At 34.8% G+C, this 13404-nt stretch overlaps 1 protein-coding gene across 1 annotated transcript; it reads right to left on the bottom strand.

The window, feature by feature from the left end:
- Window positions 1–632: 632 nt before the first annotated feature.
- LOC142342044 (PLAC8-like protein 1) lies at window positions 633–12886 on the bottom strand. Its single transcript, XM_075393214.1, has 4 exons — window positions 12728–12886; window positions 11723–12009; window positions 2076–2282; window positions 633–1226 (listed from the first exon to the last, which is right to left on the bottom strand). Exons 1-4 carry the CDS (start codon window positions 12741–12743, stop codon window positions 1011–1013), a joined length of 726 nt encoding a protein of 241 aa, XP_075249329.1. The 5' UTR covers window positions 12744–12886; the 3' UTR covers window positions 633–1010.
- Between the last annotated feature and the right edge of the window lie 518 nt (window positions 12887–13404).

Below are 13404 nucleotides of genomic sequence, written 5' to 3'. Positions count from 1 at the left end.
GAAAACGAGATATTTTTTTGCTTAGGCAATTTTCGACTATGGATATCTTTTCTCGGCTTTTCGGGATTGTAAGATGAACTAGTTGATATTCAGTTTATGGGAATATTGGGAAAACAGCTTAAATAGCAGCTTTGTTCAACTTTTTTTTGCATAAGAGCGAATTTCCAGTTGATTATCCTTATTTAGTTTTTCCAATAATGCTATGTAATTAGAATAATCCAAGAGATTTCACTGTTTGCTATAGTCGCGGAGTTGAAATGTACAAAACAAATGCTTCTGGACAACGGAGCCAATTTCTGGTTATTACAGGTGCGTAAGAACTAGCCTAGATGGTCTGAGATGGTCTAATCATGGATGGTTTTAGGCATAACTTTTCATAGTTTATAGTTTTTGTTTGAAATGTGAAAGAATTTATTGATATCTTGGTTCAGAACCCATCCCTATCATTTTCAGTTCAGTATCACCTCTCTACTTTATCAAATTTTTTTTCAAATGATAGAAATTTTTCATTTGGAAATTTTGGAGCTTTCAAATTTTTCTCGCTTCCAAAATTCTGTAATTAGGATTTCACAAATCGTAAATTCCAAATCTCTAAAACTGATGGCCTCAAATTCCACAGTTTATTGAGAAAATATTACATTAAAAATGAATTCGGTTTTTCACATTATCTAACGACGATAGAATTTTGGATTAAAATTTATAAATTTATGGCTTTCAATTCACAGTTGTCCAATTTATATCCAACTTATTACACATCAAACACTGACCACAACAATCAGCAAATAAATTTAAAGATAAAATTAAGTAAATCGATTAATACAATTGCGATTTCGGCGTTCTGATCACTCAATTCTCCGACAGACTTCTTAAAACCGACATCTAGTTCCGAAAATTAATCTGAGGTCAATGAACTTTTCACGTATTCGTTGTCGATAATTTAATTTCAGTCGCCTTCTAAGTTCGATTAATGGTACTCGTGATAAAAATATGTGGGTCCTCATTCGCCCTCATCAGCATATCCGGGAGGTCTGGGCTGGATTGAGATACTTGGTCAGTTGCAACTGCACCTGAAGTTGAGCACAGGGGTGACAACAGACGACAGCCAGACAGTCATCGCATAAACTGCCCTTGATTCTGTAGATATGTCTGGTTTTGGATCTGAGAGACAACAGGGGTAGTGGGAGACATAGTGGTACGAAAAGACTCTCGTTCAAGTCGTTAGAGGCCTGAAGCAAAAAGCAATCGTTATTTGAACGAGTTCTTCATGCCAACTGATAAGAAAATGGACCCAAAGCCCTCAACCCTAAATGCCAACAGCCAACAGAAGGTCTTCGTCCGGACTCAGCTGGATGCCTGGATTGTTGCTGTACTCAATAACTTACAATGCTTAATATCGACCCAATTTGTTCACCTTGTTATTTTGCAAAATTGGTTTGAGATCTGGTTAAACATTGCGTTGAGGAAAAAACCGAATACATGCATTTTTTTAGGTCCCATAATGCTCATTGAATGTGAAGCCGGCGAATTCCTCTATTTACCTCACGACTGAGGGGCCCTAATGAAAATAAAAATAATTTTGGAAAGTCATATTTTAAAACAGTGCACTGTTTTATGCATGCAGAATTCCACGCATCAATTTTGTGGGTGGTGGTATGACCATGCACAGCAACCTTAGTAAGTTTTTTTCAACATCGCAGTTGCTGTCTCAGATTTGACAGGAGCGTTCACACTAAATAAAGTTAAGGTAATCTTACCTCGAAAAACATCCTAACTCACCTTAACTGTTATGTAGATGTGCCTTTCCTTAACTCAACTTAACTAACCCTATTTTACCTGAACTTTACCTGAAAAGTTAAGGCCTCACTACCTTAAAGAACCTTAAATTTAACTCTACCTTGCCTTAAAATTACATAAAATAATTACCTTAACATTACTTTAAAAATTCCTTTAACTTTGCTTTAACTAAGCCAGAAACTTACCTTAAAATTAGGGCAAGTAAGGGTAAACAAATTTGCTCGTACTCTTATTAATAGGCTTCATTTTATTGTTATGACTCAGTGCTAGCTTATTCATACTTTGCATAAGCAGCAAAGTGGACAGCACAGGACTCCCAAAGAGAGACTAGGACTGTCACAACACCCACTGCACAGACCACTCTCCCACTCATTCTCCATGAGGTAGTACTTGGGGGGCATTTTGTTCCCACCATCCGATCTGTCCCGATGTTCAAGCATCCCACCCACACCTCTTGCTGTTCCCTCGTAGTTCAAATTCGGAATAACCTGTAGCAAGTAGGAATACAAAAATGATTTCTTCTATAAGAATTCAAAATTAATTTTTGAGCTCTGAGTAAAAGAAAGCAAATATTAAGGAAAAAATCATTGTGTGCCGTGCAGCTCTGTAGATTCAATCAGTTATTTAAAGTCTTTGCTTCGACAGGGAGTTAAAACTGCCCTGTTTGAACCTTCAGAGTTCTCTTCAAACTACACTGTGATTTCTGATAACTGATACTGATAAACTGATACTGATAAACTGATAAACTGATACATTGCTTGATAACTGATACTGATGAACTCCTCCGTACAAGTTCTTTTACGCTATGTACTCTGCATCTCCTCAGACAACTCAGAGATCAGATTTACATCCTTCTGGTGAAATGTCATTCGTTTCGCCGACAACAGTTACGGCCCGGGTCGAGGTTTGGTCGAAAAATAGTAAGATTAGCGGTGAATATCGGTGAAAAAAACTTTTATCACCGCAAAGCGCCCGCATCTTTTGGCGTTGAATGCGGTTCATTTTTGTAGACTTGCAGTTTTTAGTGTAGTTTTTGCAGTTTTTGCAATTTAAACTAACTTGGAGAAGAGCCTCATGCACAGCTTGTGGCTACAATTTTACAAACAATTCCGAATTGTTTGTAAAATTGTAGCCACAAGCTATGCATGAGGCTCTTCTCGAAGTTATTGTACGAGTTGTAAATTTCTACGAACAAGCAATCTAGGGGCACAAATGAACAAAAAAAGTTCGTCCAACGTAGTAATATAGTTTTTTTTCATATATGAGTTGGATGTCTAATTATAAAATTAGTTCTAAAAATTTGACTGATTAATATTACTGACAGTAACCTTTCTAACAACTATCAAATGGCGCAAAACAGTGTTTTTCTGTTAACAATTCTGAAAACAATTTTTGTACTGTAGTTTCTGGTAGAGCTATCAAACACCAATTTTGTCGAACACTACCAGAATCAGCACTAATAAAACTAACGTTGAAAATTATTTACAATCAGCTCTAGTAAGTTGATAGTTGGTGACTGGTATGAAAACGTTACGATAGACACTTTTAATAAGTGTTCTTACATTTCAATTTATATTTTCCATTTCTCCTAGATTTTCAAAGAAATCTAATCTAACTAACAGGTGTGTATTCAGTTGCTGTGAGTTGGAACAATTTGCTTAATAACAAAATTTATCACTGGTCTTCAAATCAGAAATTTTTTCAATCACCTCGCACAAAAATTTTCAGCATCCGCTCACGCACTTTCTGAACTTGTTCCGTTTCTATAGTTCTCTGATCAATTTTAAAGAATGTTCTATAAGAATATATTGATTGTAGAGAAATTAGAGCGGTATCATTAAAAAGCTCGTCCAGCGTAGAAATCGGAATTATTAAGACTTTTTGGAATTTCGTGTTTTTCGAAGAGTTATCGAGGTTGCAAGTTTTGCATGAACACGTGATGTTTGGCATGATTTTGATCACATTTTTGTTCGAATTAAGATTTTTCTGTAAAAATATCAATTCAAAATTACATTTCATGCTACAAATAAAACAATCTTGTGTTTCTGACACACAAAAAGCCATAAAAGGGTAGTTTTGGACCCCTAGGGAAGTTAACTTGAAAAAATCGATTTTCATTTGAGCTGAAAAACAATTTCATAAGTTTTTTAAATTTTTTTTTCATGTCACTAAGAGACTACTCATTTTTCGATTGCAGTTTCTGTTCATGAACAGCCGCATTTACAGTCAAATGATATCGAAAGAACAATTAATTTGTTTTTAAGATACCGCTCAATTTTTCTTGGCTCCGACAATATTTCATGAAATTTTTAATGTAAATTTTTAATGAAGGTTTTTATATAAAATTTTGATTTTTTTGAGATTTTTTGCGGTCCTATGAAATGGAGTTGTTGAAAAAAGCGCAAAAGGTTTCCTAAAGAGCAGTACTTGAATTTGAGTGGACAGCTAACGGCTGTTAAAATTTAAAAGATAAGTTTTCAGAAAAGAATTTTTCCTAACATTTTTTTTTTCATTTTGATTTTTTAAAATTTTAGTAGGTTTTGAAATCCTAGGACATTATCCTATTATTACCAGTTCCCATTGTCAAATAAAAGAGTTTCAATACATCTCAGATAAAGTTTGCAGAGAAAAATGTATGGTTTTAATGGCTTCGACGCTGTCTACTCGCACTTCTCTACTGATTTCTGCCTGTATTTTTTGTCGACGCTGTCTACTCGCACTTCTGAACTGAATTTTGCCCGTATTTTTTGTCGTTTTCATATTCATACGACTTATTGTGATGAGATACTGACGACTAAAAAATAACACAAATTATTACCTTTTAATCGAAAAATCACTTACCACAATTTAGTTTCTTGATTTCCATTGAAAGCTATTGAAATTAATGGCTTCGATAATACGAGTTTCCTCAAAAATTTCGTGCTTTTTATAAATTTGTTCAAATTTATTGATTTTTTGAAGTCATATCGTTACAAAAAAGAATTCCATTGTCGTTGAAAAGTAAATCGAAAACGAAAAAGTTTTTCTTGTATAGTTCATTTTTTAATGGCTTGACACTTTTCTCTCAATTTTTTTAACGTTTTGATTTTATTTGTTCTCAAACGTTTTTTATTTTTTTATTTGTTATTTTTTTTGTTGTTATATTTGTCAACTTTCATCTAATTCTCATTATTGAAAGACGTCGTCTACTACCCTCTAGTTGAAATATTAAAGTGTCTATTGATATTGCTTCGTAACTGATGTTTTTTGTTGAATATGCGTTTTCACAAAAGTTTTGTTAGTGGTCAATATTTGAGTTCCCTTTTCACTTCTTAAGCACATTCGCGTAATAACAGATCCCAATGATTTTCAAAGGAGGCCCAAGTAAACAAGCTTTGTCTTTCATTATATTTTTAATTGAAATAAAATTTAATTTTTGAGATATAAAACAACCTTCGGATAACAGCGAAAGACTTTATTGGCTTCAAAATTTTGTGTTTTCTCAAATTGTTCAATTTTCTTCATATTTAGTCCGTTTCTCTGGCTTAGTTTAACCAAAAAGAGATATTATTGGTTGTGTATTAACTTTTAAGAAAATTTACGAAGAATGTTTTTGTTAAAAACTTATGGTTTTTAAAACGTTTGTAAATAATTTGGTTTGAAAATATTGGTCGGTTTTTAAATTTCGCCTCAATATTGCTTCCTTTAGTCATTTTTTTACCTAGTCTTTTTTATATAAAGTCCCATCTGCTTTGTGTTAACGAAAAAGTAAACTTGTGTAGTCAAGGTTTTTCCTGATTGTATTTTGTTGTTACTAGGAGATTTTTGCGGTAAAAAATGTTTCTTTTTGCTTATTTTGTCCTTTATTGTTTCTCCCGTAGTCTTATTAATGGTGCGAGATCTCGTTCTCGCTGTAATGAGGCATGGAATTATGTAATTCATTTAGTAGTTTGTGTAACGTTTTTTTGAACTCAAATATCTATTTTTGATTATCTCTTCAATTGGTTGACAGTTATGTCAAGAATGTAGATAAGTGCGGGTCGGAACATCATGTGCGAACGCACATTACCGAGCCTCCTTGTTTCTGTTGTATTCAAACATAACAGTTGATCAAACACCTGCAAAATGTTATCTGGTTTTTTCATCAAAAGCTGTGGCATCTATTTCAAAACATTCACCTACCCAAAAATTGGGTAGTCACCTTCATGTTCAAAATTTTTGTCACTCTCACGTGACTTCCAGTGCCTTATGAAACGCTTTTCTGCAAAAAACTAAGAAAACATGAAACCATTAGTCGCAGTTTTCACAAGATTTGTCGCCGTTTAGTCAAAAATTGGATCTATTCTGTTTCGGCCCCCAAATGTTTTTTATGATCCAAAGTTACAAATTATATGTTGTTATATAGCACGTTACTTTGTAGGAAAATAGCACGCTCGGCTGTGGGTCATAAAAGATTTATGCTTTCTAAGCTGGAGTGGACGAAACAGAATAGATCTCAAAAATTTTGTAGATTTAGTCCTGATGCGTGCACACACTTCGAGCCCCCCACGAACAAAAGTTTTCCGATCTGCTGTTCAAAATGGAATGCAAAGAGTGGTAAGTTTAAGGTACAGAACCAGCTGAAGTTCATTTAAAAACTACTTATTATAAATTACTTATTATAAAACAGTTAGGGCCGAGTCAATCTGCTCAAATCAATTCTTTCATAATAACAAAAATTCCGCTTGGTGTTGCAATTTTCAGTATCAAAATTGGCAATTTTGATTAGAACAGTCTCTCAAGTGGTGCATACATTCTATTCGTGCACTAACTATTCAACCAACAAACGTTAAAGAGGATAATTGCACCGTTTTATATTTAAAGTTGTTCAGCTATTTTGGTTTGTGGTTTCAAGATCGTGAACGCAAAGAAAGCCAAGTGCGCAGTCATTAAAAAGAGCCAAATGTTGTAGAATTTAGAAAATTATCAAAAAAATGTTAACCGTTACAATCAGGATGGTGCACGTTTAGATTTTTCTGATCTACATCTTCGAGCAAAAAAAATGCATAATTGTTAAGGCCTCGATTTTTTTTTGCTTTTTTGCTGGCCCCGTGGACCACTTTCCTTGGCTATGCCTATCATAAACTGATTTGTTATCCCGATACAACTTGCTGCATATAACTTGAAACGCCAAACGCCACACCGAACCCTTCATGGACAAAAATGTATAATAGCGCAACCTTGAAGATTTTGGGCTGACTAACTTTTTCAATTTTCAACTTGTCTATTTTTGACTTGAAAGAAAACATTGTCGATTCCTTTGAGAATGAACTATAAAATACGGAATATAGTTTAAAACCAATGTAGTGTTAAGAATTATAGATGAATAAACACCACGTATTGAGAGGTTTTAAAATTGTAGCAAATTTACAATGGGTTAAAAGATCGACAAATTAAGAGAGACGAGTTATTATTATGAGAAAAATTAAAAAAAAAGCTAATTCTACAATTAACGTTTTCGAAAAAGAGAAAACTTAAAAAACGCTAATCCTCCAATTAAAATTTCATTGAAGAATAAATGACACCCTAAAACTAAGTCAAGATTGAACTTGAAAGATTTGAGATTAGAGATAGTCCCGATCATTTTGTTTCGGAGGCTCGTTATCGACAGCTAATAAGGCAGGAGTCATTTTCCTCGACCAATCACAATTGATCCTTCCAAAACGTTTCAAAATGTTTTGATATGAGGCTAATTTATAACATACTAGCTATTATAACTGAATAATAGTTCCTAAATTTAGCGACTGGTTAGCTTATCTTTATGCTCAAAATTTATGGTTTTATTAACGATTGTTGAGCGAATTCAAAACTTTTGACATCAATAACAAATATCTGATAAACATTAAAGCTCGCTCTCAATTTGCGTTTTCAGTCGTGTAGAAACAATTCACTTACTCTAAACAGTAGAGAGCAAATAAAACCACTGTACAACCAGAGAGGACAATTTACGGATTCGACTGGATCACTGAGCACTGCCCTTAAATTTTTACAATTGGGTATGTCTATTCAAAAAAATTTCTCTATTGAAAGATATTTGATGAAAATCTGTTTGGTTTAAGGAATTTTCAACTTTTGACATAATTATTTACCCCTTCAGAAGAACCCCGGCGACAGGAAATTGAACCTTTCTGTGATGTCTTTTTAATAAACTGAAAGAAAAAAATTCACGGAAGGTCTATACAAAGTAGCAATTATGAGAAAATTGTTTTTGTTAATTCATTATTCGATAAAATGTAATTGTCTCTTATCTTGTGCAGCAGCTCATTTAAGTTTGGAGGTAACGCATTGTTTTTCATAAAAAAGATTAAGTAATTTGGCACCTCTGTATCTCAGTGAATTCTTTTCAAAAATTCGTTTACACTTTGGTATTTTTAAAAACTTTGAAGAAGAGCTTGTTGAATTGTTTGACCGGGATTCAAAGAAAAAACTCATTAAGATATGTATATGTGTGCAGATTATTTATTGATTTCATTACAAAATTAAGAAGTTTGTATGTATGCAATTCGTGAGCAGTTAAGATTTTGTATTTCTCAAAAAAAAGTTACATTTTCTGTGTATTTCCGGAACAAAATGAGTCTGAGAGTTTTTTGCAAGAGAACTAAAATCGTAAAGCTTACACATCCACATTTCAGCAAAACATATTGAATGATTGGTTTGATATTTGAAGAACAGAACTGGAGTACGAGACTTTTTGGAACAATGCCTTAATTTTGACACTATTATGCACTGCATTGCTGACTTTGTCTTCATTTCCTCAATGTGCTCTGTGAATTTCATTTTTTTATCCAAACGCTTTCCAAGATACTTGCAGCTTTCTGACTCAGGTATATGAAAAGTTTAATTTAAATAAGGAAAACCCTATTGACCTTAGAGGCACTGTTTCCTATTTTGATATTCATGTGACAACTTATTTCAGGATTAAGAGACAGCATGTTGGCGTTGAGCCATTTCTCTACGTTGACTAGATCCTTTTAAAGTGATTCAAAATCACTATTGTCTGCTGTTAAGTTTGTCTGCAAAGAGAAAAGTTCTGAAGACTTGGCATACGTCTGGAAGGTCATCTAAGTAAATGAAATAAGTACTGGGCCAAGAATCGAGCCTTGTGGAACACCACATTTTAACTTCAGCCAGCAGGAGCTGCAATTGTGGACTGAAACCATTGCTGTCTTTCCGATAAATATTCACTAATCCATCTTCGGCAAACTCCCCTTATACCATATTTCAAGCTTTTTTCAATAGGATTTGGTGGTCAGCCGTGTCATAGGCCTTTTTTAAATCAAAAAACAACGTGGCTAACTGACAATTGCGGCTCACGAACTGCTTCCGTTAATTTTGCGATGGCATCAATAGTGCTATGTTTTTTTTGAAAACCAAATTGAGTAGGATGGAACAAATAAAAAATTTCAAAGTTTAAATTCGATTATACATAACGCGTTCCAAACAAAATTTTACTCCACATAATGAGTAGCGAAATTGGCCCGTAGTTATTTATCTCGTATTTCGCCCTTGCCTTATGCAGGGGTACAATTTTAGCTCGCATTAGATTACTTGGAAATTTACCATCTTTGAAAAGATTCAATTACGAGAGTCGTACTAATATCATCAATTCCCGCAGATGATTTCTCTTTGAGATCTTCAATTATTTGCAAGATTTTGTTGCACTTTTTTCATAAAGCCACATACTCTTCAAGTTATTAACCTGAGGTCCAACAAAACCTCATTCGGGATGTCTCCTTTTGTTTTTTCTCCTTTACCTACAAAAAAGTGTTGAGCCCGTTTACAACATCTAGATCATCATCAATTCTTCTACTATCTTTTATTAGGCAAGGAACTTTAGAATTTTTAACAATAACGCCCTTAAGCTCGTTAAAAAAATTATAAAATTGTTTTGAGTCTCCGACTCATTTTGAGAACTTTTGCTCATAGTAAATTTTTTTTCTGGCTTTGATTCTTTTCTATACTTTAGTACGTCGCGCTTTAAATTCCTCAAGTTTTCCGTTTTCCATAAGGTCCATTTTCTATGACTTGTGTGATTGGTTTCTTTTGCAAATCAAATTTTTCAATTTTTTATCAAACCATTTATTTTTTTTCTAATTGTATTGCCACTTGACCTCCGATAATGTGCGAACATTGCTAAGACTTCTTCATAAGTATTTTCAAATGTGTCAAATACACAATTTATACTTTCCGCTTCCTGGTATCTTATCGTAAGAAAAGTTTAAAAAAAGACATTCTATGCAACAATTTTAAAAAACTGGTGTCGCGAAAACCGGTTTCTGATTAACAACTTTTGCTATTGTTTTCAAATTGTAGCACGATAAGAAAGTGATCGCAATATCTTTGATCCTCCGTTACAAAACGTTTGAAGCCTTAGATTTTTCACGAAAAAGTGATCCAAACAATTCTAGGAATTTCAGCTGAAGCGAGTTGGCTCAGGACAACATAATTGAAAACCATTCGATTGGATAGTCAATAGATATGATGAATCTTCAGAATTGTATCTAGCACGTTGATATTGAAGTCCCAGCAAACAATTTTCTGTCATTACTTTTATTGATGTTTTCCAATGTTTTATCGTGCTCAAAAGCAAAATTCTGCTTTTTGGTTCTTGAGGAATTATAAACCGCTAACAGAGCATTCACAGCTCTTTAATATGTTCATCTCATCACTTACTGTGATTATAATACCTCCACCCCTATCACTTGATTTTGACAAACAAGTATTATATTTTTTACTTTGAAAAATTTGGATTATCATTAACTGATAGCCAGGTTTCTGTTGAACATATCACGGAAGGCTCAAAACAAGATATCAGTGCCTGTAATTCGCCATAATAATTTTTAATGGATCTAGTATATAAGTGCAAAACTTTGTAGTAAATTGATGCAGTCTGATTTTGGTCGCGTTATTTAATCTACAGGGTGAACCCTTATGTTTTAGACTCATCGCAGCGCTCTTCGCTCCGAAACGGCTGTTCCTCATTATTAACAAGAATTGTCTCTTTGGCATTCGGTGAATCACTAATAAGCCCCATGACAAAATATAGCATTTCGTCTTTATCAGCTCTCCTGCTTTTTATTTCCTCCATTAGATTGGTATAGTCGTCGTTTTTCAAATTTGTCACACATACGTTTTAAGGAAGGTAAATGAATTTTTAATTGTGGCGGTAGAAGCAGCCACAATTGTTGACAATGCCAACCGGGATCGAGGTTCGGCTGTGATTTCATTTAGAAAATGCGGTGAAATGCTGTGAAATAAAAATTCACCGCGTACGTCTTTTCGTTAAATAAGATGAATCACGGTGAATTATTTGTTTTCACCGTGTTCACTGTATTTTTACAAAAACTTCCTTACACGGGTTCGGACCTCTTACCTCCTGATCTACATCTTATTCCACTGCGCCAACTGTCACTTAATTCTATAATTTTTTCGTGTGAATTGAGATCAGATTCCATAAACGTTGGTAAGAAAATGGGCGAACTTTTGTAAATTCGGTGAAATGGTGTGAAATTTTTTTCACCGCATTCACCGAATTTCTCACATTAACTTGCCACAAAAAACGATGCGGTATTTTTTTGTAAGAAATGCGGTGAAATGCGGTAAAATATTTTTCACCTCATTTACGGCAATCACGTCATTTCTCACAAAAATTCACAGCATTCACCGCATTAAAAAAATTTCAACCAAAAACCTTGACCCGGGCAGGCATGTATTAGACACATCAATGTTAAAACCAGCAGAACTTTTGATAGAAGAATCGTGATTCGTTCCATATATTCCCTCAGAAATTTCAAACTTCACAGCATGCTGCCCAACTATGGGCTCTGAGTAATTGAATAAAAAATTGGATAAAACCAATTGGTTCAGACTTTTGGTTTATCTTTGGCTAAAAGTTCCACCGGATATTTACGTGTAAAACTTGCACTCCCGCAGATGCCTCGGCAGGTGTTGGAACCACATCCGGGGTCTCAGCCAGCAGCCATCTGGCCGGTTGCTTAGTAACCACAGAACTATCCCCCGATGCACTGCTGTATGCCGTCGTAGTGGTGCTACTACCCCCTGGAGTGTTCACGTGAGTGGAGGGTGACAGGTAGTTGGGGCGTAGGGTAAGCTGGAAGTGTTCGTCGTTTGGTGCAGTGGAGTTTAGAGGTGTAAGAGGGGGTGGGAGAGAAGTATCCAAGTTTGCTGCTCTGTTGCCTAAAATAGTTCAAAGTCCGGCACCTATCCAGATCAAAAAATTTGTTAGTACCCTTTTTAAATGAAGATAATTGTTTATGATTATGCAATAGTTGTCGCCGCTCTCCCCCAATTTAAAATGTTTCTACGTCACTATCCCCCTTACAAACCCTGTCAATACAAAAATCAAAAATAAAATTGCAATAGTTTCCATTATTTATCAGCGCCCGCAAATATGAACCATCGAGCTGGCGGGCGGAGAGAGTGCAATAAATTATTTTAACCCATTGATGAGCTGAGGGGTGATAGAAAATATGAACCCATTGGGCCGGCAGAGAGGTTGTGGTCCCCATTCATCAATGGGTTCCCATTCACAAAACTATCAAAAATTATGGCCAGATTATGCAGATGTCTGCGGGAGCAAGCCGGTAGTTTTTCAACGTTCGTCAAATCAGATAAAAACCGGGTATTTCGGATTTTTGTTTATTTAGGGGTTTTTATCGAAGAGACGAGTAAAAAAACGACAAATAAGAACGATTAAGAACGCGGAAAGGAGTACAACCGGGTATCAAATACAAGTGCAAAAAAATCTACCCCTCTTAGATCATACTCGAAAAGACTCAATTTTTCCATGGCGACAAATAGATTCCATCGATTTTCTTGATTTCACTAATCATGAGGGAGGGGATAGGGAACCGTTCAGGAGGGGAGGGTGGGGGAGTGTTGAATTTTTGCGTACCTGGTTGTTGTGTCATGCTGTCCAAACTCTTCAAACTATAGTTCTCCAATGTTATATAACTTTTTAACACAAGAACACTTCACGCACGCCCCTCTATCGTAGTTAAACAAATTTTTCAATATTTGGATTGTATAAAATGGACCATGCAAAAATACTAAGGTTTAAAAATGTCGAAAAGATGACCTTGATAAACCAATATAGTATAGTCTGTCCCATAAAGTTGAAATAAGCGGACGTTCGAAAAATGCCAAAAACGTGCAATTGATCATCAATGTGGTCATTTGAAAGTCAACGTTTTTATTCCAATTAATATTCATTAATCAATTTTTTCTACTCGTTTTAAAATTGAACTTTGAACTTTGAAGTCTAACCTGTGGGTTTAAAACTTTCGCTTATTGCAATGTTTTGGAGCACGCTATAAGTCCCATAAAGTTGCAACGCAAGAGAACGTACGAAAAACTGGAGGCATGCGTGTGGGAAGTGTTTTGCTAAATGTTTGCATGTTTTAAATTTGAACTTTGACGAAGAGGGGGTAAAAGATGGGTGACTCCAGTTCCTTGGTCGATCCAAACAAGCTAAATAGAAAAAACGCAACAAGGGTTATTGAAAGAAAGAGCACGTTGTTCCCATAATTAGAAAAAAGCAAAAGAGGCAACATAGAAAAGCAAAACACAGCA

This window comes from Convolutriloba macropyga, chromosome 7 (genome assembly GCF_964194025.1).
Source record: "Convolutriloba macropyga chromosome 7, txConMacr16.3, whole genome shotgun sequence".
Taxonomy (NCBI): domain Eukaryota; kingdom Metazoa; phylum Xenacoelomorpha; order Acoela; family Convolutidae; genus Convolutriloba; species Convolutriloba macropyga.
The sequence above is the reverse complement of the archived record's forward strand: the minus strand, read 5'-3'. Positions and strand labels throughout refer to the sequence as shown.